Source organism: Mustela nigripes, chromosome 1, assembly GCF_022355385.1.
Source record: "Mustela nigripes isolate SB6536 chromosome 1, MUSNIG.SB6536, whole genome shotgun sequence".
NCBI classification, from domain to species: domain Eukaryota; kingdom Metazoa; phylum Chordata; class Mammalia; order Carnivora; family Mustelidae; genus Mustela; species Mustela nigripes.
The window spans coordinates 238,139,197-238,160,917 of record NC_081557.1 but is presented as its reverse complement, the minus strand read 5'-3'; the positions used below and the strand labels follow the sequence as shown (position 1 = coordinate 238,160,917).

General features: G+C 39.7%; 1 protein-coding gene across 2 annotated transcripts in view; it reads right to left on the bottom strand.

The window, feature by feature from the left end:
- The window catches only part of GRXCR1 (glutaredoxin and cysteine rich domain containing 1), a 317,659-nt gene that overhangs the window by 109,190 nt on the left and 186,748 nt on the right, over positions 1 to 21,721 (bottom strand). Inside the window, exons 5-6 of one of the 2 annotated variants that reach the window (XM_059383326.1) lie at positions 20,977 to 21,079; positions 16,851 to 17,353 (exon numbers count right to left, since the gene is read on the bottom strand). The exons of the other annotated variant lie outside the window; for it this stretch is intronic. Coding sequence (XP_059239309.1) covers positions 16,851 to 17,353; positions 20,977 to 21,049 — 576 coding nt within the window. The 5' untranslated portion in view covers positions 21,050 to 21,079. The remainder of the gene's footprint in view (positions 1 to 16,850; positions 17,354 to 20,976; positions 21,080 to 21,721) is intronic. 2 annotated transcript variants of the gene reach the window in all.

Sequence of the window (21,721 nt, the reverse complement as noted above, 5' to 3'; positions counted from 1 at the left end):
TAAAACACGCCTACAGGGACAGCCAATGGCCAGTGGCAGACACACGGGCCTACTAAATGCCAGCCCCTTCCTGCAAGGTGGGAAAAAAACCCACGATGCAATTTGCTTGTATTCTGAGTCTCCAGCCAACAGCTGGTCTCCTGCCAAGATCTCTCCCTTGCTGAGTTTTCTTCCCCGGCCCTAACCTGCTTTCCTTACCCTTTTCTTCTGAGACTACTCCCTCAATAAATCACTTTTCACAAGAACTTTTCACAAGAACCGAATCTCAGGTTCTGCTCCTAACGACTTCAACCTAAGCCTAACAGATCGCTGAAGCGGGAAAATAATGGAAAGAATTTCAGGCAGTGGATCAAAATGAAGACCAAAACGTGTGCATACAATTTTTTTTTTCATTGTCCTTTAAATCCCACAGGGAAGTTGTCAGCTTCTATCATGCAAAATAAGTTGATACCCAGCTTGCAAATGTGCTGAGGATGCAAGAAACAGTATTGTTAGAAAGCTACCTAAGGTCATTTCTGTCACAGATAGCCATTCAATAAAGGGTTGCTCTGATTACCAATACAAATATTATTCTTTGAAATAATTGTCTTAAAAAGCATGTTATGACTAGCAGAACCGGGACAGTCAGAGCAGCCTTGCTGAAAGGCTTGCTGAGAGAGAGTCAGCCCTGCTCTGCATGCAGAGAGCTTTTCTATCATTGTTCTCCTCAAATGCGAAATGAGTTCCACGTCACTGACTGCAGAGCCCCTGAGGTGATTGCTTGCAAGGGAGGGGGAGGCGGGAGAGGGACTTCGAAGGATGAAGCTGTGGGAATAATCACTGCGACTCTGTAACTCATTGTGTTCTCTATTTTCTTTTGTTTTTCAGTCAAAGTAGGCAAGAAGGGAAAAATAAAGCAATGTATGTCTGGGGGACGCTCCTCTGTGTGTCAGATGGCTCCGCTCAAATCAGATGTGGCATGCACCTTTTGAAAATGACACAATTAGCGCCCTGCTATGATGATGGCAGATAACTAACAGACAGACTCATACAGCAGTTAGTTAGGAATAAATTGTTTACCACCTGTAATGTCATTTGAGGTCTGTGAAGTACTGGTGTTAGAATAATAGAATCAGGTAAAAAGCTCTAGGCCTGGGGCACCTGGGTGGCTCAATGAATTAAAGCCTCTGCCTTAGGCTCAGGTCATGATCCCAGGGATCATGGGATCGAGCCCCACATCAGGCTCTCTGCTTCCTCCTCTCTCTCTGCCTGCCTCTCTGCTTACTTGTGATCTCTGTCTGTCAAATAAATAAATAAAAATCTTTTTTTAAAAAAAAAAGCTCTAGGCCTTAGAAAAGGTGGATGGCAGCCACAAATCAAAAGGAATGAATACTGAAAAAAATAAAATGAAATAAAATTAAATTAAATTAAATAAGAGAAAATGAAAGACAGAGAAAAACAAGGACAGGCAGAATAAATGTTATGAAATATGATCACTATTAAAGTGCTTTTCTAGGGGCACCTGGATGGCTCAGTGGGTTAAGACTCTGCCTTCGGCTCAGGTCATGATCCCAGGGTCCTGGGATCGAGCCCCGCATTGGGCTCTCTGCTCGGCAGGATGCCTGCTTCCCCCTCTCTCTCTGCCTGCCTCTCTGCCTACTTGTGATCTCTGTCTGTCAAATAAATGAATAAAATCTTTAAAGTGCTTTTCTAATTCAAGTAGCATGACCTAGTGTGACTTAAATTGCATGAAATAAAAATTAAATCTTATCAAAGTTCTTGAGAAACGGTGTGGCAGACACTGTTGCTTATTTATCCAACAGTTATTTCCAAACCCATGCTCCATGCTCTCTTCCCCCAGAGAGGCAATGCCATACATATTCACCTTCCCATCCTCTTGGCATAACAAGCGGTGGCTGTGAGACCCTCTTCCTGCTAATGAAATGGAAGACAGAACTTCTAGATAGAGGTACTGGTAGAAGGGGCATACCTACATAGAATGTTCTTTTTTTGCTATGCTTCTTTTTCTGTTTTTGACTCTGGCTTGGCTCTAAACTACGGCAGACATTGTGAACCCATGAGGGAAAGACACAAAGAAGCTAAGGACGAGAAAGCAGAACAGGAGGAAATGGGTTGTTCACCCTATTATCAAGCCGTCAAACCAACAAGCACCACACCAGCCTTTTCTGGGCTTCTTCTTCTTTTTTTTTTTTTTAATTTTTTTTTGTTTAATTTTTTTTTTATAAACATATAATGTATTTTTATCCCCAGGGGTACAGGTCTGTGAATCACCAGGTTTACACACTTCACAACACTCACCATAGCACACACCCTCCCCAATGTCCATAACCCCACCATCCTTTTCTGGACTTCTTAACTGATATAAAAATGTCTGAATATTTTAAGCCATGTCTAGTAGTCTGCTTTGTGGCTTAGAGCGGAACCCACTCCGTATATTTACAAATAATACCGATTGGTGTTGAGAGGTGTAACAAGTCCATCCAGGCTATTAGTAAAGGAGAGAAAAAGTCCACCTCTGCCCAGGAGAGGCAGGCCAGGCTTTTAGGATGACAGGTGTTGTACAGGAATGCTCAGACACAAGGCGCATGGGTGGCTGGCCGAGCTCACAGGTTTAGAGCCAAGAGACAGGCTGGAAAACTCAAGGCCAAGTCATCACAGGAGGTTAAGACTACAGAATCCAAGACAAAGACAGAGCTCGGGGCCAAGGCCAAGATCAAATCACAGAGGAAATGGCCTCAGGAAAACAGGTTTGTGTGGCAGAGGCTAAGCCAAGTTTAAAGACAGCAGCTGAGATTTCCCAAAGGAAAGGAATTCAGCCAACAAAACTTGCAGTACCATAATAGCTTTTAAGGAGTGGCCCAGGGCTTTCTTAAAAGACATTATGTGAGGGGAATAAGATTTCTGTAAGATTTACAGAATTCAGATGTCCTGCCCCTGTCCCTGAGTAAGCGCTGAGTACTTACAATACTCATTCTTAAAATACATGTAAGTATATAAGTATAAGCATACTTATGTAAGTATATACTTACGAGTATATTATAATACTTATAATAGTAATTGAGTTCCTCTGAGGACGGAAATCATGCTTTATTTGTCTTTGTGTCTCACTGGCTATCAGAGTACTTAGCAATGACTGATTCTATAGGGACCAATGACGGGGTCACTAGGGGGTCTCTAAGAGGGGCCATTTTGGCATGAACATTATTTTGAGTTAAAAGTAATCAAAACCCAGTAGATAAGGAAAAGCTCTATTCCTGATCTTCAATTGCCTAAATTTAAATTGGAAAGGAGAGTCTATACCAGGAGCAAGGTTATTAACAGAGACTCCTCTTTACCTAAGACTCTTATCTGTGTAACAGGACAACCTTTGTTTTCTGAAACATCTCCTTTCATCTTCCTGCTAATGGCCTTTCTCCCTTTGTAAACTCAGACCTCCCCCCCTTGGTACATGTAAACTTCATGTTGCCTCATTGTCCTTGGAATTCCCATGTCTGTGTGGATTTCCTTACATACACTATTAAATATTATTTTCTCCGATTAATCTGTTTTATGTCAATTTGATTCTCTAAGTCCAGCTAGAAGGACCTTGTAGAGCAGATGTATGACTTCCTCCCCTACAATTCACATTTTGTTTAGAAGATGGATAATAGGGGCATCTGGGTGGCTCAGTTGGTTAAGTATTACACTCTTGATCTCAGCTCAAGTCCCGTGTTGAGCTCTATGCTGTGCCTACTTAAATTTTTTTTTAAATGGATAATAAAAATAAAAACAGTATTTATTGAGTACTTACAATATGCCAGGCGTTGTGCAAAATGATTTCTACACAATAGTTCATAGGAAATCATCACAATCATTATCCTGACTTCAGCAATGAGAAAACTAAGGCTTATAAAAGTTAAATAAATTTCCCCAGAAAACCCTGGAAACAGCAAAACTGTGCATCTGAAACCAGGTCACCTCCCTCCAGAGATTAGTGTTCTGACCCCTTCACGGAGGGAAAAAGAATACAAAAATAATTTAAGATATGACTTAAGAATTATGGTATTTGTTTCTTTTTTCTCTCACAAAGGAAAGTTAGGATTCTTAGAAACTTGGGGAGATTTTTCTGCCCTTGTGAATAATTGGTAGAGCTATGTTTTTAAGGGTCTGGACATAAACAAGATGAAGTTGGGTAGTTTTAAGAATTAGAGAAAGTACAAGTTGGGCATCATGAGAAAGAACTTATGAGAAGGCAGGGGGTGGGGGATTACTTATGTGAAGGGCCATGTGAGCTCTTACAACATCAGTGCAGCATCACAGGGCTGAATGAGCAGAGATGATGATGGATACACGGGAATCCATGACCGGGACCCTCTCTAGATTTTCTGGTCTCTCGCAAAACTGCATCTCCTGCAGATCACAACTGGTAGGGAAAGAAGCCCCAGTGATGACTATGATAGTACTTCCTGTACCCTCCCCTGAGAAACAGGAGGCAAATTATTAGTCACTTTTCATCTGGTATAGAAAAATCAAGTCAAATGCTCTTTCCAGCAGTGGTTGGTTGTGCCACACATTTGCACTTCCAACATCTCAGAACTATGAAAAACACTTCTTGAGAAAGTCAACTTGTAACTGAGGCAGAAAGCACTGGCCATGGAGGAGGCTGAAGTAGGCACGAACTAAGAGGAATAATAAAAGAAAAAAATATATCTATGTGAAAAGAAAAATCCCACAATCAGAGGAGGAGCCCTGACCTCTGTGATTAAGTAAGAGCCTCTAGGATGCTGTGTCTCAAAGTTCCATGATTTAGTTTTTCTTATGATTGAAAAGAGAGCTGGTCACCTCAGGAAAGGATGGTTGGTTTATTTGTATTCCTCTTGTAAGAGATTTCCTAATACCTCTTTCGCCTGACCAATGTGCCTAACTTTATGTTGTCCTAAAACTATAGTTAAAAGCATGAGGTGCTCAGAGAGGCAAATTTTCAGCCTTCGGGCTCCTGCTGCTGAGTTTTAATGGTAAATGAAGTTCCATGATTCTAGAAGCATAATCCTACTGAGTATTGATCGAGTTGACCCAACATACAAAATTTGTGCCATGACTATAAGCGACCTGCTTCCCAGAAATCAGTTATTGTTCTGAGATGATAGGCAATAGGATCCATGATCCCTAGGAGACAAATGACTCCCTTCCTGAACCAAGTTTCTGGCACCGTATGAGTCGTGTGTAAAGACCATTGTTGAAGAATATCGTAAAGGGAAACCCCCGGAGGCTGACAGTCACCACTTACACTTCATTTGTTTCCCTCCTTTTTCCATGTTAGAAAAAGTCCGCTAGTTTAAATGTATTGCTTTCAAACATTTACTAAAGTACATTTGCCACTTCGTTAGGGATGCTTTATTTCCTTTAAGTTCATTTCTTTTTACTCACGTAATATTACTCCATGCTGATAATTCACCATAATCAAAACTGTGTTCCATCGACTCCATTAAAAATGTGCTAAGGCATGGCTAGTTACAAGACCAGAGTCCAAAAGGATTAACATCTTGGACTAACACAATGAAATTAAATTTTGTTGAACATAGACTCTTGTATATAAACACAGAAAAGCTAACGAGGATTATATTAAATAAAAACAGATGTTTTATGGGATTGAAAGATTTAACCTCATGAATATTTTCACTGAGAAAAGATGTTGGAATGAGTCAACAAGCCAACAACACAGCAGTGTGATATGGCCACCAAAAAATTAATTTCGTCTTAAGCTACACTCACAGAAGTGGATGAGATGGCTTTCCCCTACCGGGTGTGATCAGTTTGGGTAGGTTCACAAAGGAGGTGAGACTTGAGTCCAGGTCTTGCCAAAGACTCTGAATCTCTTGCCCCGAGACTTTGTAAGATCTTGGCAGAGATATGATAGAATCAGGTATCCAATGAGTGGCTGGGCACTAGTTGCTTAGCGGATAAGAGCCCAAGCTCTGAAGACAAACTTTCCAATAATTCTTTCACTTACCTTTGTGTGGCTCTGAGCAATGCACTCAGTGTCTGTGAACTGGTACCAACTTGCTTCTGCTGCCTAACCAACCACCCCAAGTGCTGTATAACACACTGCACTTGTTGCTCACTCATGAGTCTAGATGGCAATAGGCTGATCAGCGCTAAACTGTGCAGGATTTGCCTTCAAACTATTGGTTGGGTCCAGGTCTGTTCTTCATGTCTCTCCCTCCCTTAGGATGGGCCAGCCTCCTGCAGCATGCCCTTCTTTGGTGATGGAAGGGGTGCAAGAGGGAAAACTCAGCCATTGCATGTGCCACACCTATGATCATTCAGTTGTCCAAAGGGAGTCATGTGGCCAACACTTGAGTCCAGGGCCATATCCTCATGTGGCCACAGTAGAAGTGTATTGATGTGTGACACACATTAGAAAGAAATTTAAACCACCACAAAGCTGTAGTTTTCTCATAGACGAAATAAGTTTACCACACATATGGAGTGTGGCTGGCCGACTAATGACTGCCCCAAAATCCCTCTGTCCTAATCCCCACAACCTGCGAATATAGTACTTTATATGGCAAAAGAAACTTTGCAGACATCATTGCACAAAGGAACATGATATAGGAAGATTATCCTGGATTACCAATGTAGGCCCAGTATAATCACAATGGTCTTTAGAAAGGAAAGAAGATGGAAAGTTAGAAAAGGAGACATAACAACAGAAGCAAAGGTCAGAGTGAGGCAGGACCAGGAGCCAAAGAATGTGGACAGCCTCCAGGAGCTGGAAAATGCAAAGAACGGATTGTCCCCTAAAGTCTCCAGGAGGAATACAGCCCTATAGAAAGCTTGCTTTTTGTCCCATAAGACTCATTCCAGACTTCCGACCTCCAGAACTATAAATAAATCTGTGCTGTTGTAAGCCACCAAGTTTGTGGCAGTGTGTCAATGGGAATAAGAGAGTAATATACTAGGTGAGTAACTATCATTGTTCAGTCTCCCCTATGTATGAATATCGCAAGCCTTATTCTTTCTCATAACCACATAATTAATGTGGATGCCAAAGGTCTTGCTCCAGAGCAAGGGGGACAGTCAGGAGATCTGTGTTGCTGTAAAGGGAAGTTTTCACTCGGAATAGTATGAAAGGAGCTCAGCAGAATCTTCAAACATGAGAGGGTATCACTTCTGCCAGATGTTTCCCAAGGGGTGTGCTGACAGCTGTCAAATGACGGCACTCATGAGTCAGTCACGAGAGGACACGCAGAGCTGTCTCTACATCCAAGGGCACCTGTAGGTAAGCACAGCTGCTCTGCCAGCACAGGCTGCTTCTGGGGCACTCATGAGTAGGGTTCTTGTCCATGCTGACCCTGCTCTACTCCAGGAAGTCCACCCCCCAATCTCTAGAGCTGCCGATTTCCCCCGAAGTCACAGCCCATCCAACTCTTCTCCCTTCCTAAAGTGACCCTCATTCGGTCTGCAGCAGATTGGCACTCTTTCCCCCTGTTTGAGCTCCACTGAGTTGTTAGAAAATAATTCCCCTGCGCTTTCTCTTCTGAAAAAAACCATCTCTTGCAAATCAATAACCTGGCTTTCGCTACTCTACCCATTTTGTGGACAAGTCAAGCTTTCAGAATTTTCACATAATAAAGATCTTCAATTCCACACACATCGTTACTTTAAAAAGGTGCAAAAGAGAGTCTACCCAATTCTTCCATGGCCTAACTGTTGGAGGAGTTAATCAAGAAGACATGACTGTCAGTTGACAGGCAATTAGAGGTTCCTCACCTTGTCCCCTGTCCTCGGAAGATATGCTCTGCTCACCCTTCCCACAGTGGGAGCTGTTTCAAGGATGAAGCCTTGAGAGAATAAGGTGCCAGAGGTCATCTGGAGAGTATTGTGACTGAAGCCAATTAAGGTCTTTGTATAAACTTAAAACTCTGGCAGGTATGGAAATCTACTCATCCTGTGGCCACTCAAGACAAGCTTCACATGAGGTTCCCTTGCTTGTTAAAACTGCCACCTACCAATCTGGAGCGGCCTGTCTCTTTTCCTGGTCAGTTCTGACCCTCCATGTATGGGAGCTGGTTTCCGATTTCATCTGGAAAGCTCCAGAGATTGGGAACTCATGCTAATTTTGTTGTTTGGGAATCAATAAAATACGGAATACTACTACAATTTGTTCTATTAACTATGAGGGAGAGTTACATGAACAAAATGTGCATCTATCTCTTTGCTCCTAACCAGATATTCGAAGGCATAAATAACTTGCCAGAAATTAGGTGAGATAACGAATTATTGCAAAAATATTATTGAGCAATGAGATCCTAGCTATTACTTGAATAGACTTGTGCACGTGAACCAACATCCCTTACCAAAAATTCCTGAGTGACATTTTAATCTGTCTGTAATTTCTAAAATTCCTTCCAGACAATAGTAATTGAGGAACTGACACATTTATATAGTGTGTCAGCTTATAGACTGTTCAATGTTTATATTGTTTTAATACAAAATCCAAAGTACTGGGTTTGAGAGAAAATATCAGAAAACTCTGTAAGCATGAGTAGGGCCACCCAAAGTTGTCTAATCCTGTTATTCTATTGTTTTTGTAATGTTTAGAAACATCAGAATACTAATTTCCTAATTATGTGGTAACCATTAGCTGCAGTAAGAGTTCATTAAGCAGTTTCCAGTCATCTTGTGGGATCTGTGGGCTTGCTCAGCATGTTGTCAGAATTTGGGTAAATTAATGGATGAAGCTTCAAGTTCCACAAATTAAAATGTTGTGATGATCCCATGTCCTGATGATACAAGTGCTCTGATGAATAGGGAAGAATGAGAATTATTCCAATAAGATACTCACTGAACTAATGAGAGAAAGTTGTACTAAGATCCATAGAACTTGGATAAATGCTCATGGTCAGAGTTACTGTTACTGACTTCTGGAGCCTTGTAGGATCACAAGGTCACAAGTTATGCAGATTACCCTTCAGTTCTTGGGCCATGAGATGGAACTAATTAGAAAGAAAGCAAAAGTTGAAGAAAGGAATACAACAAAATGAAGGTCTAATAAAGGAAACTAAATGGAGGAAAATATAAGCGTTGGAGAAATGAAGAATGGGTAGCAGAGGCTATGTTAGGCCAATTAAAAAAGAGAGAGAGGGGCGCCTGGGTGGCTCAGTGGGTTAAGCCGCTGCCTTCGGCTCAGGTCATGATCTCAGGGTCCTGGGATCGAGTCCCGCATCGGGCTCTCTGCTCAGCAGGGAGCCTGCTTCCTTCTCTCTCTCTCTCTGCCTGCCTCTCAGTGTACTTGTAATTTCTCTCTGTCAAATAAATAAATAAAATCTTTAAAAAAAAATAAAATAAAATAAAAAAATAAAAAAGAGAGAGAGAGAATCCTCTGGGAAAGGAGGAGAAAGTCAAGTTCTGTATCCAAATTCTTACAGAAATCACTTTAAACAACCATTCACGATGAAGCCAAGAGTTGGGTTTTATTCCTCACATTATGTAGTTTAGTGCTGGCTCCATAAGAAATATGCAGTAAATGGTAATTAAAAGAATGACTGAGGGGCACCTGAGTGGCTCAGTGGGTTATAGCCTCTGCCTTCAGCTCAGGTCATGATCCCGGAGTTCTGGGATCGAACCCTGCATCAGGCTCTCTGCTCTGCGGGGAACCTGCTTCCCCCTCTCTCTCTGCCTGCCTCTCTGCCTACTTGTGATCTCTGTCTGTCAAATTAAAAAATAAAATCTTAAAAAAAAAAAAAAAGAAAGATTGAGTGAATAGAGAAGATAACCTACAACAGAAAGAATTTAACGGAGCAAATGACTAACCTCTACCATGCAAAATCTATTCCTATCTGTAGAGAACAAAATGGAGTCTCACGTCGTCAAGGAGACGCCTGTGTCAAGCAATGACATAAGCAGCTAAGGTACTGCAGCTAGGAGATGTCCCTGGGACCCACATCAGCTGCTCCCCAGAACTGATAAGGAGCAGAACCAGAGGAGGTCTGCGGGGACCCAAAACTGATTAAATCCATTTTAAAAGGGAAGGGTTTGGGCAGCAAACTGTCAGAGTCTTTAGACCTGACCGTTCTATGTCTGACCACTTCAAAAAGGCAACTGCTCCGAAAGATCTACCTGATGGATCTCCAAACAGAACCAAAATCCTTCCCTGCTTGATCAGAAGCAGCGAGTGCTGAGAACTGACCTCAGATCAAACTGAGGCCTTATCTCAATTGCACGCCCACAGACAGACTTCACATTTGGTTCCTGAATTTCCTTTCCCCTTCTGTTGTCTTCTTTGTTGTGGGGTTTGACTTCTCTCCTCCTCTGTGTGCTATGTAAGGAGCCCGGTTTAATCACATGGTGCAATGTCACTGAGTTTGGAATCCTGAACTTGCTTTAAAATTGTGATTTCACTTTGCTTTCTGACTGGATAAAGCTGACATTGGGGAAAGACACACCTCCCGTGTGCGCCTTCCTAGCGTGCTCCTGGAACTATCCAATATGGGAAATCTCCAAACCCGGAAGAGATGGAAAAGGAAAAAATAATCACTGTGGAAGGGAATTTTGCTTCATTCATTAACTCAAAGAAAGAACGTTTATTGAAGTCCTCAACAGTATCAGTGTCAAATGCTGTGGCTAAGAGTAGCAAAGTGTTGGTATGTGGAAGGCGATCAGGTCACAGCACACCAGCTGGTCTGAACCATCCCCTTGCTTCAAGCTGATGCACTTCTTGCCTGCTAACTACATTTCATTGGTTGGAAGCAGAACTAACCCCCTCTGCTTGAGGTTTCACAGGCCTTGAGGAATAAATAGCCAGACTTTCCCAGAAGCTAAGGTCTGGCCCCATTAAAAACATCTGCCACTGATGCCAGCCAGCCTGTCCAGGGCCATGTTGACATATGATTAACTGTGTGAGCATCAGCTTCTCCTGGCCACAGCCCCCATCATTTCCCAAGCCTTCTGCTTTAAACACACACCCCCGCCCCCTCTTCGCCTAGACTGGGGGGATGGTCTTGGAGATATTAGCCACCATCTCCCCAAGTTGAGGCTTCCCGAATAAGCCAACCTGTCACTTGTCTCTCAAGTATGGATATTCACAAGGTGAGCAGCCAAATTGAGATTAGAATCAGTTCTCAGTCTGGTAACAACAGGACCCTCAGGCCCATCAGTTGGCAACTCTTATCTGTACATTAAAAATATAGATCAGTAGTACCAGCCCATTTGTGGTGCTTCTTTTCCTGTTTCTTGGAGAACAGTCACCCAATTTCCTAATGTAGTTTCTTGCATCGTTTGGAATTGTATCAAAAACCCTACAGTTTCTTGCTACTTCCTGATAGCTAAAAGAGGCAATATTTTTATTACTAAATGCTTCTTTTGATAGAACATTACATAAGAATTTTTTCTGAATAAATGTGATACTGAATCCTGTAACAATGTTTCATACACAGAGAAGATGCTCAAATTATTATTAATAGTATACTACCTCATAAAGTTGCTATGAGAAATAAATGTCAATGCACATAAATAATAAGAACACTGTATATATACTTAATCAATAGTTAATATTACTGTTACTGTTTTCTAGTGTGATCCAAATAACCCACTGGAAGCCAGGAATCATCAAGAGAATCACCTGGTTTTCACTGGAATATTATTCTATTGCTAAAGCTAGATGAAGTGAACCAGAGAGGAATAATAATACATACAACCAGGAAATTCTGTTAATCATCTTTCCTAAAGTTAGTGAACAATGCTGAGGAGGGGTCTTCCTTGAGCTAACCCATCGCCCCTTTCCTTGCAATCTCAAAACATTTTAATCAAATTGTGTTATAGAGATGAAAAGATTAGCTAAATTTTAAAAATACAATTTAAAACTGGGTAGAAGCTATTTAACACTGCAGACGAACCTTCCCTAAGTGGAGATTTGAACATTCAATCAACAATAGATTTTAAAATCTGCTAACCAAATACTGAGGTTTCAGAAGACTAAATCATATCATAACATTGGTAACTATGATAACTATCTTACGATAGGATTTAATCTTATCGATCTTTATATTTGTAATTATGACTTTTCAAAAGGTGAGGTTGAGTATTCTTGTATATAGCATTGTACTTAGATAAACTATGCCTACATACTGAAAGGCAGAATTCTCATGTTTTTAGCTTTGGGCCAGACACTTAATTTCTCTGACACTCAGTTACCTACAAATAGGCATTATAATAGTCATTTTCGTGCTTATTTCACAACAATCTTCAGTACAATCAAGTAAAATAATGTAAGTGAAAACCCTTACAAAATGCAAATTGTTCTGCAAATGTATGATTATTTTTATTTTCCTTATCTTGAAATGTTAAAATGCTTATAAATATAAGCACATTAATTACAAATGTTCATGTAAATACAAAGATGAAAGTTATATGTTTGAGGTTTTTTTTTTAAGATTTTATTTAATTTGACAGACAGAGATCACAAGTAGGCAGAGAGGCAAGCAGAGAGAGAGGAGGAAGCAGGCTCCCTGCTGAGCAGGCAGCCCTGGGACCATGACCCAAGCGGAAGGCAGAGGCTTTAACCCACTGAGCCACCCAGGCGCCCTATGTTTGAGTTTTTAGAAAGGAGCCAGCGAATTATAGTATGTGGTATAAATATATCCCTTTTTGCCTCTATTTTTCTCTAATAGTTTTAAATTTGTAAAAAAAGAAAAAAAAGGCAATGAAAATTATAGAAATTACAGAAAAAGATTCTGAGTATAAAACAGATTACACAAATTCGAAGATAGGGTCAAGATAAGACTACTGATTCTTAATTACCATCTGAAATTTAATCCCAGAGGAAAATATTAGAAACACCAAATGACCTTAATTATCTGCATCACTGACCCACTCCGAGAAACTTCAGAAATATGTTGCTACTAAGATCAAGATGTATCTCAAATCTAAACATGCTCTGAGTGGGTGAGAGCTATGAGCTATACAGTGGTTTTGTGACTTGTCTTCCATGAAGTAAGTTATTTTTTAAAAAATAAATAAAAATTTTTTTCTAAAATTTTCCAGTTATGAGGAGTAAAACCATTTATCTGGGTAGGATTATCCTTACAGCAGAATATCTTAAAAAGAACTAAAAAAAGACACCTACATCAGAATGTTCTGTTAATTTCAGGAACCATTTCTAAACCAATTAACTGATAAATTAGAATACCAGTAGGAAACAAGTCCATCAGGATATCTTTATTTATCTTTGGCTCCGGAAAGACTTTCCTGGTCATCTAACATGATCAGAAGAAAAATAACACAACTTCTTTGTTTTCCCCCTTAAATATTAAAGACATGAAAGACATGAAGGAATATTTTTATTAACGCTAGTAAACTAGATGAATTTCCCTTTCACACGCTTAGTCAGTGATTCTCAAACATCAGTGTATGCACAAACAACCGAAACAGTGGCTAATAAATGCGTATTTCCACGCCACAACTAGATCCCAGGTTTTCAGATTTCCAAACAGGCCTCTCTTGAGCATTATACTCTTGTCGTTTCTGGGAGAAATGGGAAACCCAAGCACCTGTATCTGAAGAGCCATAATCTAGACCCACTGGAGGCCTTGAGTGATTTCACAAGTGAAACAATGAACACACCCATTCCAATGCCCACCTAAGCATCTAGTGACTCTTCTCTTTTTACCTCCTGGTCTCTTCCTATCCACAAAAACTTTTGCACATCCTGCATCACCCAGGATTCTATAGGGTAAGCAAATAAACAAGTGAAATGGGAATTGGTTCTACTATCCCTTTTATAGATAACTTTCTAAATAAATACTGCTAACTAAAAGGGATGGCTGGGTGGCTCAGTTGGTTAAGCATCTGTCTTCAGCTCAGATCATGATTCCAGAGTCCTGGGATCCAGCCCCACATTGGGTTCCTTGCTCAGCAGGGAGTCTGCTTCTCCCTCTGTCTGCCACTCCCCCTGCTTGTTCTCTCTCTGTCTTCCTGACAAATACATAAATTAAAACTTTAAAAAAAAAATAAGTACTGCTAAAGAAGTATAAATGTTTGAGGCAAATAATTTCAAAGACTACTCTCTGCACAGTTGAAATTTTAGCAAGATACATGCCAATATTCTATGAGACAGAAGTAACAGAATGGGAAACTAACAGAGAGGAAGCCAAGTGATTTACAGATTCCTTGGAAGCTTTTATTTATATTTGGGGTTTCCCCAAGTTTCAAGTTGAGTGCTTTAAGATTTTATAACTTAAAACTGGAAGAAAAACCTGTTTTTTCAATTATAGTTCCTTTCTGCAATAAGATTGTGCATTGAAACCTTAATCAAATATCTAAGATATCACTCCTCATTTTTTCCTCCCTGAGAGAAATTGCTTAATTACAGTTATATCCAGTTAAGTTTGCTGCTTACTTTCTAAGGGATATAGACAATACACAAAGATCCAGAGAAGAGTCACATCTGGTCCCCTAACCATAGGAGTAACTGAATGGTAACTTCTGTTTTCGTTCCTGGGGCTTCTCTGCTACTGCATTGCAGGAAGCCTACTCAGTCACCCTAAGGCACATGCCTAAGACATTTGTCACTCCTTACGACATACCTATCCTTTGGCAAGCAGCAAGCATCCAAGTTAGCTCTCTATATAATGCTATGTAGGTTCATCGCATCACTCCAAGGGACGCTCTTTACACATGATGTGAATGGGGCCTCCTAAAATAGTGCATCTGGCACTATCCAAGGTAGGCGCTCTGTTAACTTAGGTTTCATCCTGGAGAAATCAGAGAATGGTCCGTGACAGTGATGGCAATGATGACAATGAAACTAATGATGGTGGTCAAAATTGGTGACTTTGCCCACATTATAAAGAAAGAAGTGCCAGCTAGAAAAAAATGATTAAATATCAGACTTTAAGGGGTCTCTGCTAGTAACCACTACTGTTGTCTTAAAGCAAAGGGTAAATGGTGTAGTGGTAAATTAGTAGGAAATGAGAGTTTTATTGGATTTTTTTCTTAAGAAAAGGGGTGATGGAATTATGCATAGAAAAATATACAAGTAGGGGCACCTGGGTGGCTCAGTCAGTTAAGTGTCTACCTTCTGCTCAGGTCATGATCTCAGTCCCAGAATTGAGCCATATGTTGGTGCTCCCCGCTCAGTGGGTAGTCTGCTTCTCCCTCTCTCTCTCTCTCCCTCTGCCTCTCCCCTGTTCATGTTCACTCGCTCTCTCTCCAAATAAATAAACAAGATCTTTAAAAAAAAAAAAAAAGGAAAATATACAAGTAAACTACTGTTAACTAATCTAGTACTAAGATTTGATTTTGGAATTTCCTTTAACTCCTATGGGTGGATTTCTAGCTCTACTAGGACAAAGCCATAGAGAGGAAAAGTTGTGGGGTTTTTTTGCGTGTGTGGTTTTTTTTTTTTTTTTTTTTTAGGATTTGAAAATTTAAAGTATTTATGCATAAATCATCGTTTTGGGGGGCGATCTGAACAAACTCAAATTAAAATTCTAAAATTGGTGCAGCACTTTTGTAAAACCCTCCAGATCATAAAGCAATTCAAATCATGATTCAACTAAAAACTAAATTAATCAAAATAAATGCAAACATTTTTTAAACTTTATTATTATAGAGTCTTGGTCTACACCTTGGCAATAATAATTTCTGCAGTGGGTAAAACACAGCCACCACCAAGATGATTTCAATGTAATAGTCACATCTCTAGAAATCTATACAAGATTTTTTCCAACCTAGTCAAACATAGTCATCAGTTCCCCACCTCCAGCCTTAATCAGTGAAATCTTTCATGGGTAAATTCTGAGTATGAAAAGAACCTTTGATCTTAACTGTTTTTACCCTTTGATTTCTTTTTTTAAAATCCTGGTGTTATGATCTTTCCAAATACTTCCCTCAAAATGAAAAATAATCAAATACCTTTGTTAAAATCCTTTCTCCCTACCACTACTGCATCCTTCTATAATGCAGAGGCAATGAATAATTCATCAAGGATATTTTATTTAAATGTTGAGAATCATAGAAAATGGTATTACAATGAAAAATATTGGTCTGCTACTTTAATGATAGTGATTATGATTTCTATTCCTGAAAAAATGATGCCTGTTTTCAACCAAAAATCATTTACCAGTGCTTCCGGGCAATTTCAAAAATTTGTCTAAACATTAGATCAGTGCCAAAGGCCCCAGGACCTGAATAATACATTCCTACATTACTGTGCAGAATCTGTCACATATTAAAGGCTAATGTCTTTTAGTATAAAACCTGGCTCTCACTCCATATATATTACAGAGGAATAACTTCTTCAAGTGCCACTCTAGAGTTCTTGTGGGCAAATGAGTGAAGAAATCCACCTCAGAAAAAACCTGCAACTTCCAGAGCAGTAGGAGAAAGTTCAAGTTCGTCTTTACAACTTCCTATCATTCCAACTTAACCCAGTGCGGCTGAATGCGGCACTCCAACTTCTCTGTTTTAAAATCTATACAGGAGATGATAAATGCTGATCTGCCATCTTGAGGAAGATAAACCAGAAATTAACTTCCAAACTGTGCTCAGATGTTTTGAACATTATAGTCTGTCTTTTTTTTTTTTTTCCCCTTGTCTAAGAAACAGATGCATTGTTCCAGCCATGGCACACTGGAAGAAAAAGACCACTTAAATGTTAGAAATTTGGCTTTGAGAATCCATCTAATTTGCTAAGCATAATAACCCTATTTTTAATCCATGGCTGTTGAGACAATATCTTCGATGGGGGAGTGACTCATGAAGTATGTAGGAGTCATGTATAAGAGAGGCTTGCTTTCAACTGGAGGGCAGAGGTACTGAGAGGGTGACTTAGGAACAAAGCCCAGGGGGAGCAAAGTGCACAGACTTACCTGCAGTACTTTGGCCAAATTGTTAAATAGAGCTTGTCCGGCACTCACTTTGTATTTGACGCCTCTGACTGTGCCATTTTTGCTTAAAATGTTGACTCTTCTTGTTCCAAAACCCTTCTCGCTGGCAGCCCTTGCTAACGCCAGCAAGTTATCCTGGTCGTCCTCACACTCATCGCTTTCCGATCCCATGTGGCCATTTTGCTGTCCATCGGACTCACTCCGTCCATCTATCCCGCAGATGCTGGCACATTCAGAATCCAGAGAGCCCGAAGGCTGCCCGTCTTCATACACCTCCTTCAGCACCCGCCCGCTGTGAGATGACGCGATCCGAAACCGGACTTTCCTTGGCCTGTCACTTTCTGGCTTTATGTCCCTTTTGAGCATGATCACTTCCACCCACACACACTGTTCACATAATTCTGGATCCCTCGTGATTGCACGAGTCCACTTGCCACATAGCAATATCAGAGCTTCATTCTCCCGACAGCAGCACCCATACGAAACTAACATCGAAAGGAAAGAGGAGTCTTAAGACTTACAGTGCATCTCTATTAATAATGAATGTCTCTGTGTGTGCTATGGTTACCTTTAAACTAAAACCTGCAAATGATCCCAGCCTTTAAATATTAAATAGCTATGGGGGACCCTTTAACAGGACAAGTGCAAGAAAGCGGCATGCGATGAAACAAAAAATAAATGTGGGGCGAGGAAATGAAAGACTCCAACTTTGAAGCCAGTGATGAGTGTTGAAAAGGATGTTAGCAGACAAGGATCTCTACAATTCACTGTCAAGGGTGAAGGCCAGGGATAAAATGTGGAATCTAATGTTTAGGCTGGGACGAGTCATAGCCTTCCCACAGGGGTTATATCATTTGTTCTTTTCCCTGTTAGCACAGGATCATTAAAATGGGCAGTGGACTACATGCCAACATGGAGCTTTGAATACTAGTTCTTTAATCATCTATTAGACTTCCTCAGTATTGTATAAGATGCATTTTCAACCGATGTCTTCTTGCACAAGTGTTTTTGCCAAAGAATAACTTTTTAACAAACTATGAAAAGAGAGAACATCTGCCTTGTTACTTTTCCACTTTGGCTAGCAACAAGCAAACATACTCTCAGACAGAGGGAAAGGTTTTGGAAGGAAACTTAATGAAACGATCAGGGAAGAATGGAAGATCCTCCAAGCCAGACAGATCAGGCAAAGCAGTCCATGTGATCTGTCTTAATAAATATTATATCCAAATCACCCATGCATACAGAAGCAGCCTCCTAACACTGTGCTCGTGGATTTGCTGACACTTGGACGAGTGACTGAACAATCTCTTAAGATACAAGACCATATTAAAATGTACACTATGGGGAGTGCCCCAACCTGTCAACCTCCAGAGTGAGGACACACAGCTGGCCCTCATACTGCACTTCAAGCTTTTTTAATGTTTATAGTTTTATCTGATATAATCTTAACTTACACTTATTTTAGAAAATTCAAAATAGCACAGTACTGAAAATAAAAGTCAAACCAAAAAAGAAAAGTAAAAAATAACCTCACTAGAGATGTTAATAATTTTGTGAAATATTGGGGGCGCCTGGATGGCTCAGTGGGTTAAGCCTCTGCCTTCAGCTCAGGTCATGATCTCAGGGTCCTGGGATCAAGCCCCGCATCGGGCTCTCTGCTCAGCAGGGAGCCTGCTTCCCTTCCTCTCTCTGTCTGCCTCTCTGCTTACTTGTGATCTTACTGTGCTTACTGTCAAATAAATAAATAAAGTCTTAAAAAATAATAATTTTGTGGGTATGAAGATGAGATGCTCTGATGGTCACAAAACTATATTGCCCAGCCTCTTGCAATTTAAAGGGAGAAGGAACAAGTGCCTAGCTTTTGCTGATGGGAAGTGAGCAAAAGTAATGCATCATTTGTGGACCGAGGCAGTTAGGAGAAAGAGTCCCCTGCCCATGCCCTCTCTCTTCCTCCCCCATCTGCTAGCTGGAATGACCCCAGGAGTCCTGAAGCCATTTACTGAGCTTGTCAGAGTCACAAATTCACACCTGCCGCTGAACTATGTTATAAGCGAAAAATAAGCCTTTACTGTATCAAGCACTTGGAGGTTGAAATTTAAGGGCTGTTTGTCAGTGCTCCCATATATAAAATTATACCATATTTAACAACTTGCTTTTTTCATTCACCATTATATAGCGAGTCATTTCCTATATCTTTATTTTGAAAAACATGAATTTAATGTGTGTATTAAATCCCTTCCAATAGTTGTACAATATTTTCTTTCTCTTTCTGGATGGCTAGATGTTTAAATTATTTAAAATATTCAGTAAAATAATGCTGCATTGAATGTTCTTGTTCAAAAATCAGTGTAGATATATCTAAGTAGTTCTTCAGTGTCAATTCCTTTGGGTAAAATTGATGAAGTAAGAATATTTTTTAATGTCAAGCTTTTGACATAAATTGCCAATTACAGATAAGAAAAGTTGTATAATTTACACTTCACCTAGTATATGAGTTCTTACTCTTCTGCACTCTCACCAGTGCCAATGGTGCATATTACCAATTTTCAATAATGTTTATTTTGTCAAGTTGAAAAGCAGTATTTCAGTAATGTTATAATTTCCCAACTCTGAGCCCTGTTGATGACTTTCATTCTGAATATTTTCTTCTTATAGAACTCTCACTGAAGAAAAAGGTGGGAGAAAAATAGAAATCTCTACTTCATGGCCAATTGAATTAGGAATCAAATACTAGAGAATTTTATATAATCCCAAAAAAAAGGAAGGGGGGGGTAGGAAGGGAGAGAGAAAGAGCTAGCACTATATCAACTATTTCTAAGTGACAATATTAAGAGGATTTAACTTGACAAAGTAAAGAGTGTACAGTCAAAGGACATAATAAGAGAGCATAAGTGAGGAAATACTTATTGGGGAAGAAGAGAAAAAATAATTCATTTTTACAGCCAAATGTTAAGATCTTTAAAATACATCAAAGTGAGTGGTGAGGGCATGAATATTAGCCTAATCAAGAAAAAAATCAAAATTCTTTGATCGTCCCAATTATTTTTTGCCCTGGACTCCTTATGTAATCTACTCCTGTTCCCTTTTGCTAGATGTTTGGTTTGGACAGAGTGCTACAGCATGAGAAGAATTTTGAAGTCAAAAAGCCTAGGTTCAAATTCCAGCATACCTCGGTGAGAATGTTCTTTCCATCACCCAAATCTTCAATTTTCCCCTTAGTAGAATGGAGATAACAATATCTGCCTTAGTGAGTCATGCTTACAGAGTATCTGCAACATATTACTTAATGTGTTTGTGATGATGTCTATATATATTATGTGTCCTCTGGATGGAAACAATGAATTTTAGCCTGAATAAGGCAAGACAAGGACTACACAAGATTGCAATCAATAAATACACTCGAAGGATAGAAAAATTTCAATAGAATGATTAAAAAGTTTGTGATATTTTAAATATATATGTTAAAAATATATAGTGTGCATATATGTACCTATACACATGTGTATGTATGCATATCTATTATTTATATACTTATATACTATCTTAAAATGAGACTAGTTGAGAGTCATCTCTCTTTCAAGGGTGAACAGAAAGTCCGGTAAACTGGAAACCAGCCTGCCACAAATATAAGGAGGTATCTGCTGCGGTGAGAATACATTTTAATAATTGCAATTCACACACTTATCTTAGATGGATTAAAAAAAATAAGCTCTTTTCAGCAGGTAACTTTGCAATTATTCTTTCATTCGGGCAATGATTCCACAAGTAGCTACTGCATGCCACCCAAGGATAAGACACAGCTAGCCACTGTGGCAAATATAAAGATATGTAAAATTGTGCCCATGCCTCCCATTGGTAACGTTGCTGAAACAAAATAGCTGGAGTTCAATGCAGTGTATCCTAAGCTAATATATAATCCCACTTCCGTGAAATAACCAAGTCAACAGTCCTTTCCAGCAGAAGACATCAACAACATTCTCAACACTTTCTGCTCTCATTCTGCTTACTATTTGCTCCCAGCTGCTTGATGTTAATACAGCAACTTCTAACTACTCCATTTGCCACCTTTTTCCTCGTATCAGTTTATTATTCCCTACATTTTACTCACTCTGCCAGGTTAGCCGCCTCCCTTCAGAAAGAATTTCCTTCTTCTCTTCCTTCAGATGTACTCTTTCAATCATTTATTCGTTTTAACAATATTTATCAAGCACCTAAAAAATACCAGAGAGTTGTTAGATCTATACAGGTGAACACAACAGGCATGTTCCCTGCCTTTGGAAGTAAATGGGGGAGGGGGGATGGATGAGCCTGCTGGTGGGTATTAAGGGGGGCACGTATTGCATGGAGCCTGGGTGTGGTGCATAAACAATGAATCTTGGAACACTAAATATATATATATATATATATTTATATTTATATTTATATATTAGTATATATTTAAGTATATATTTAATATATATTATATATATATATATATATATATATATTTTTTTTTTTTTTTTTTTTTTTAAGTAGATAACATGGGGCACCTGGGTGGTTCAGTGGGTTAAAGCCTCTGCCTTCGGCTTCAACTCAGGTCATGATCCCAGGGTCCCGGGATTGAGCCCCACATTGGGCTCTCTGCTCGGCAGGGAGCCTGCTTCCCCCATCTCTCTCTCTCTCTCTGCTTCCCTCTCTGCCTACTTGTGATTCTGTCAAATAAATAAATAAATAAAATCTTTTTTAAGAAAATAGATAACTACAATAAACAAATAAAGGTATAATAACATTATAACAAGCGTTACAGAGGAGTCTACTTTACACGAAATAGTCTCAGCCAGCCTCTCTGAAAAAGAGACATTAAATGAGGGTCT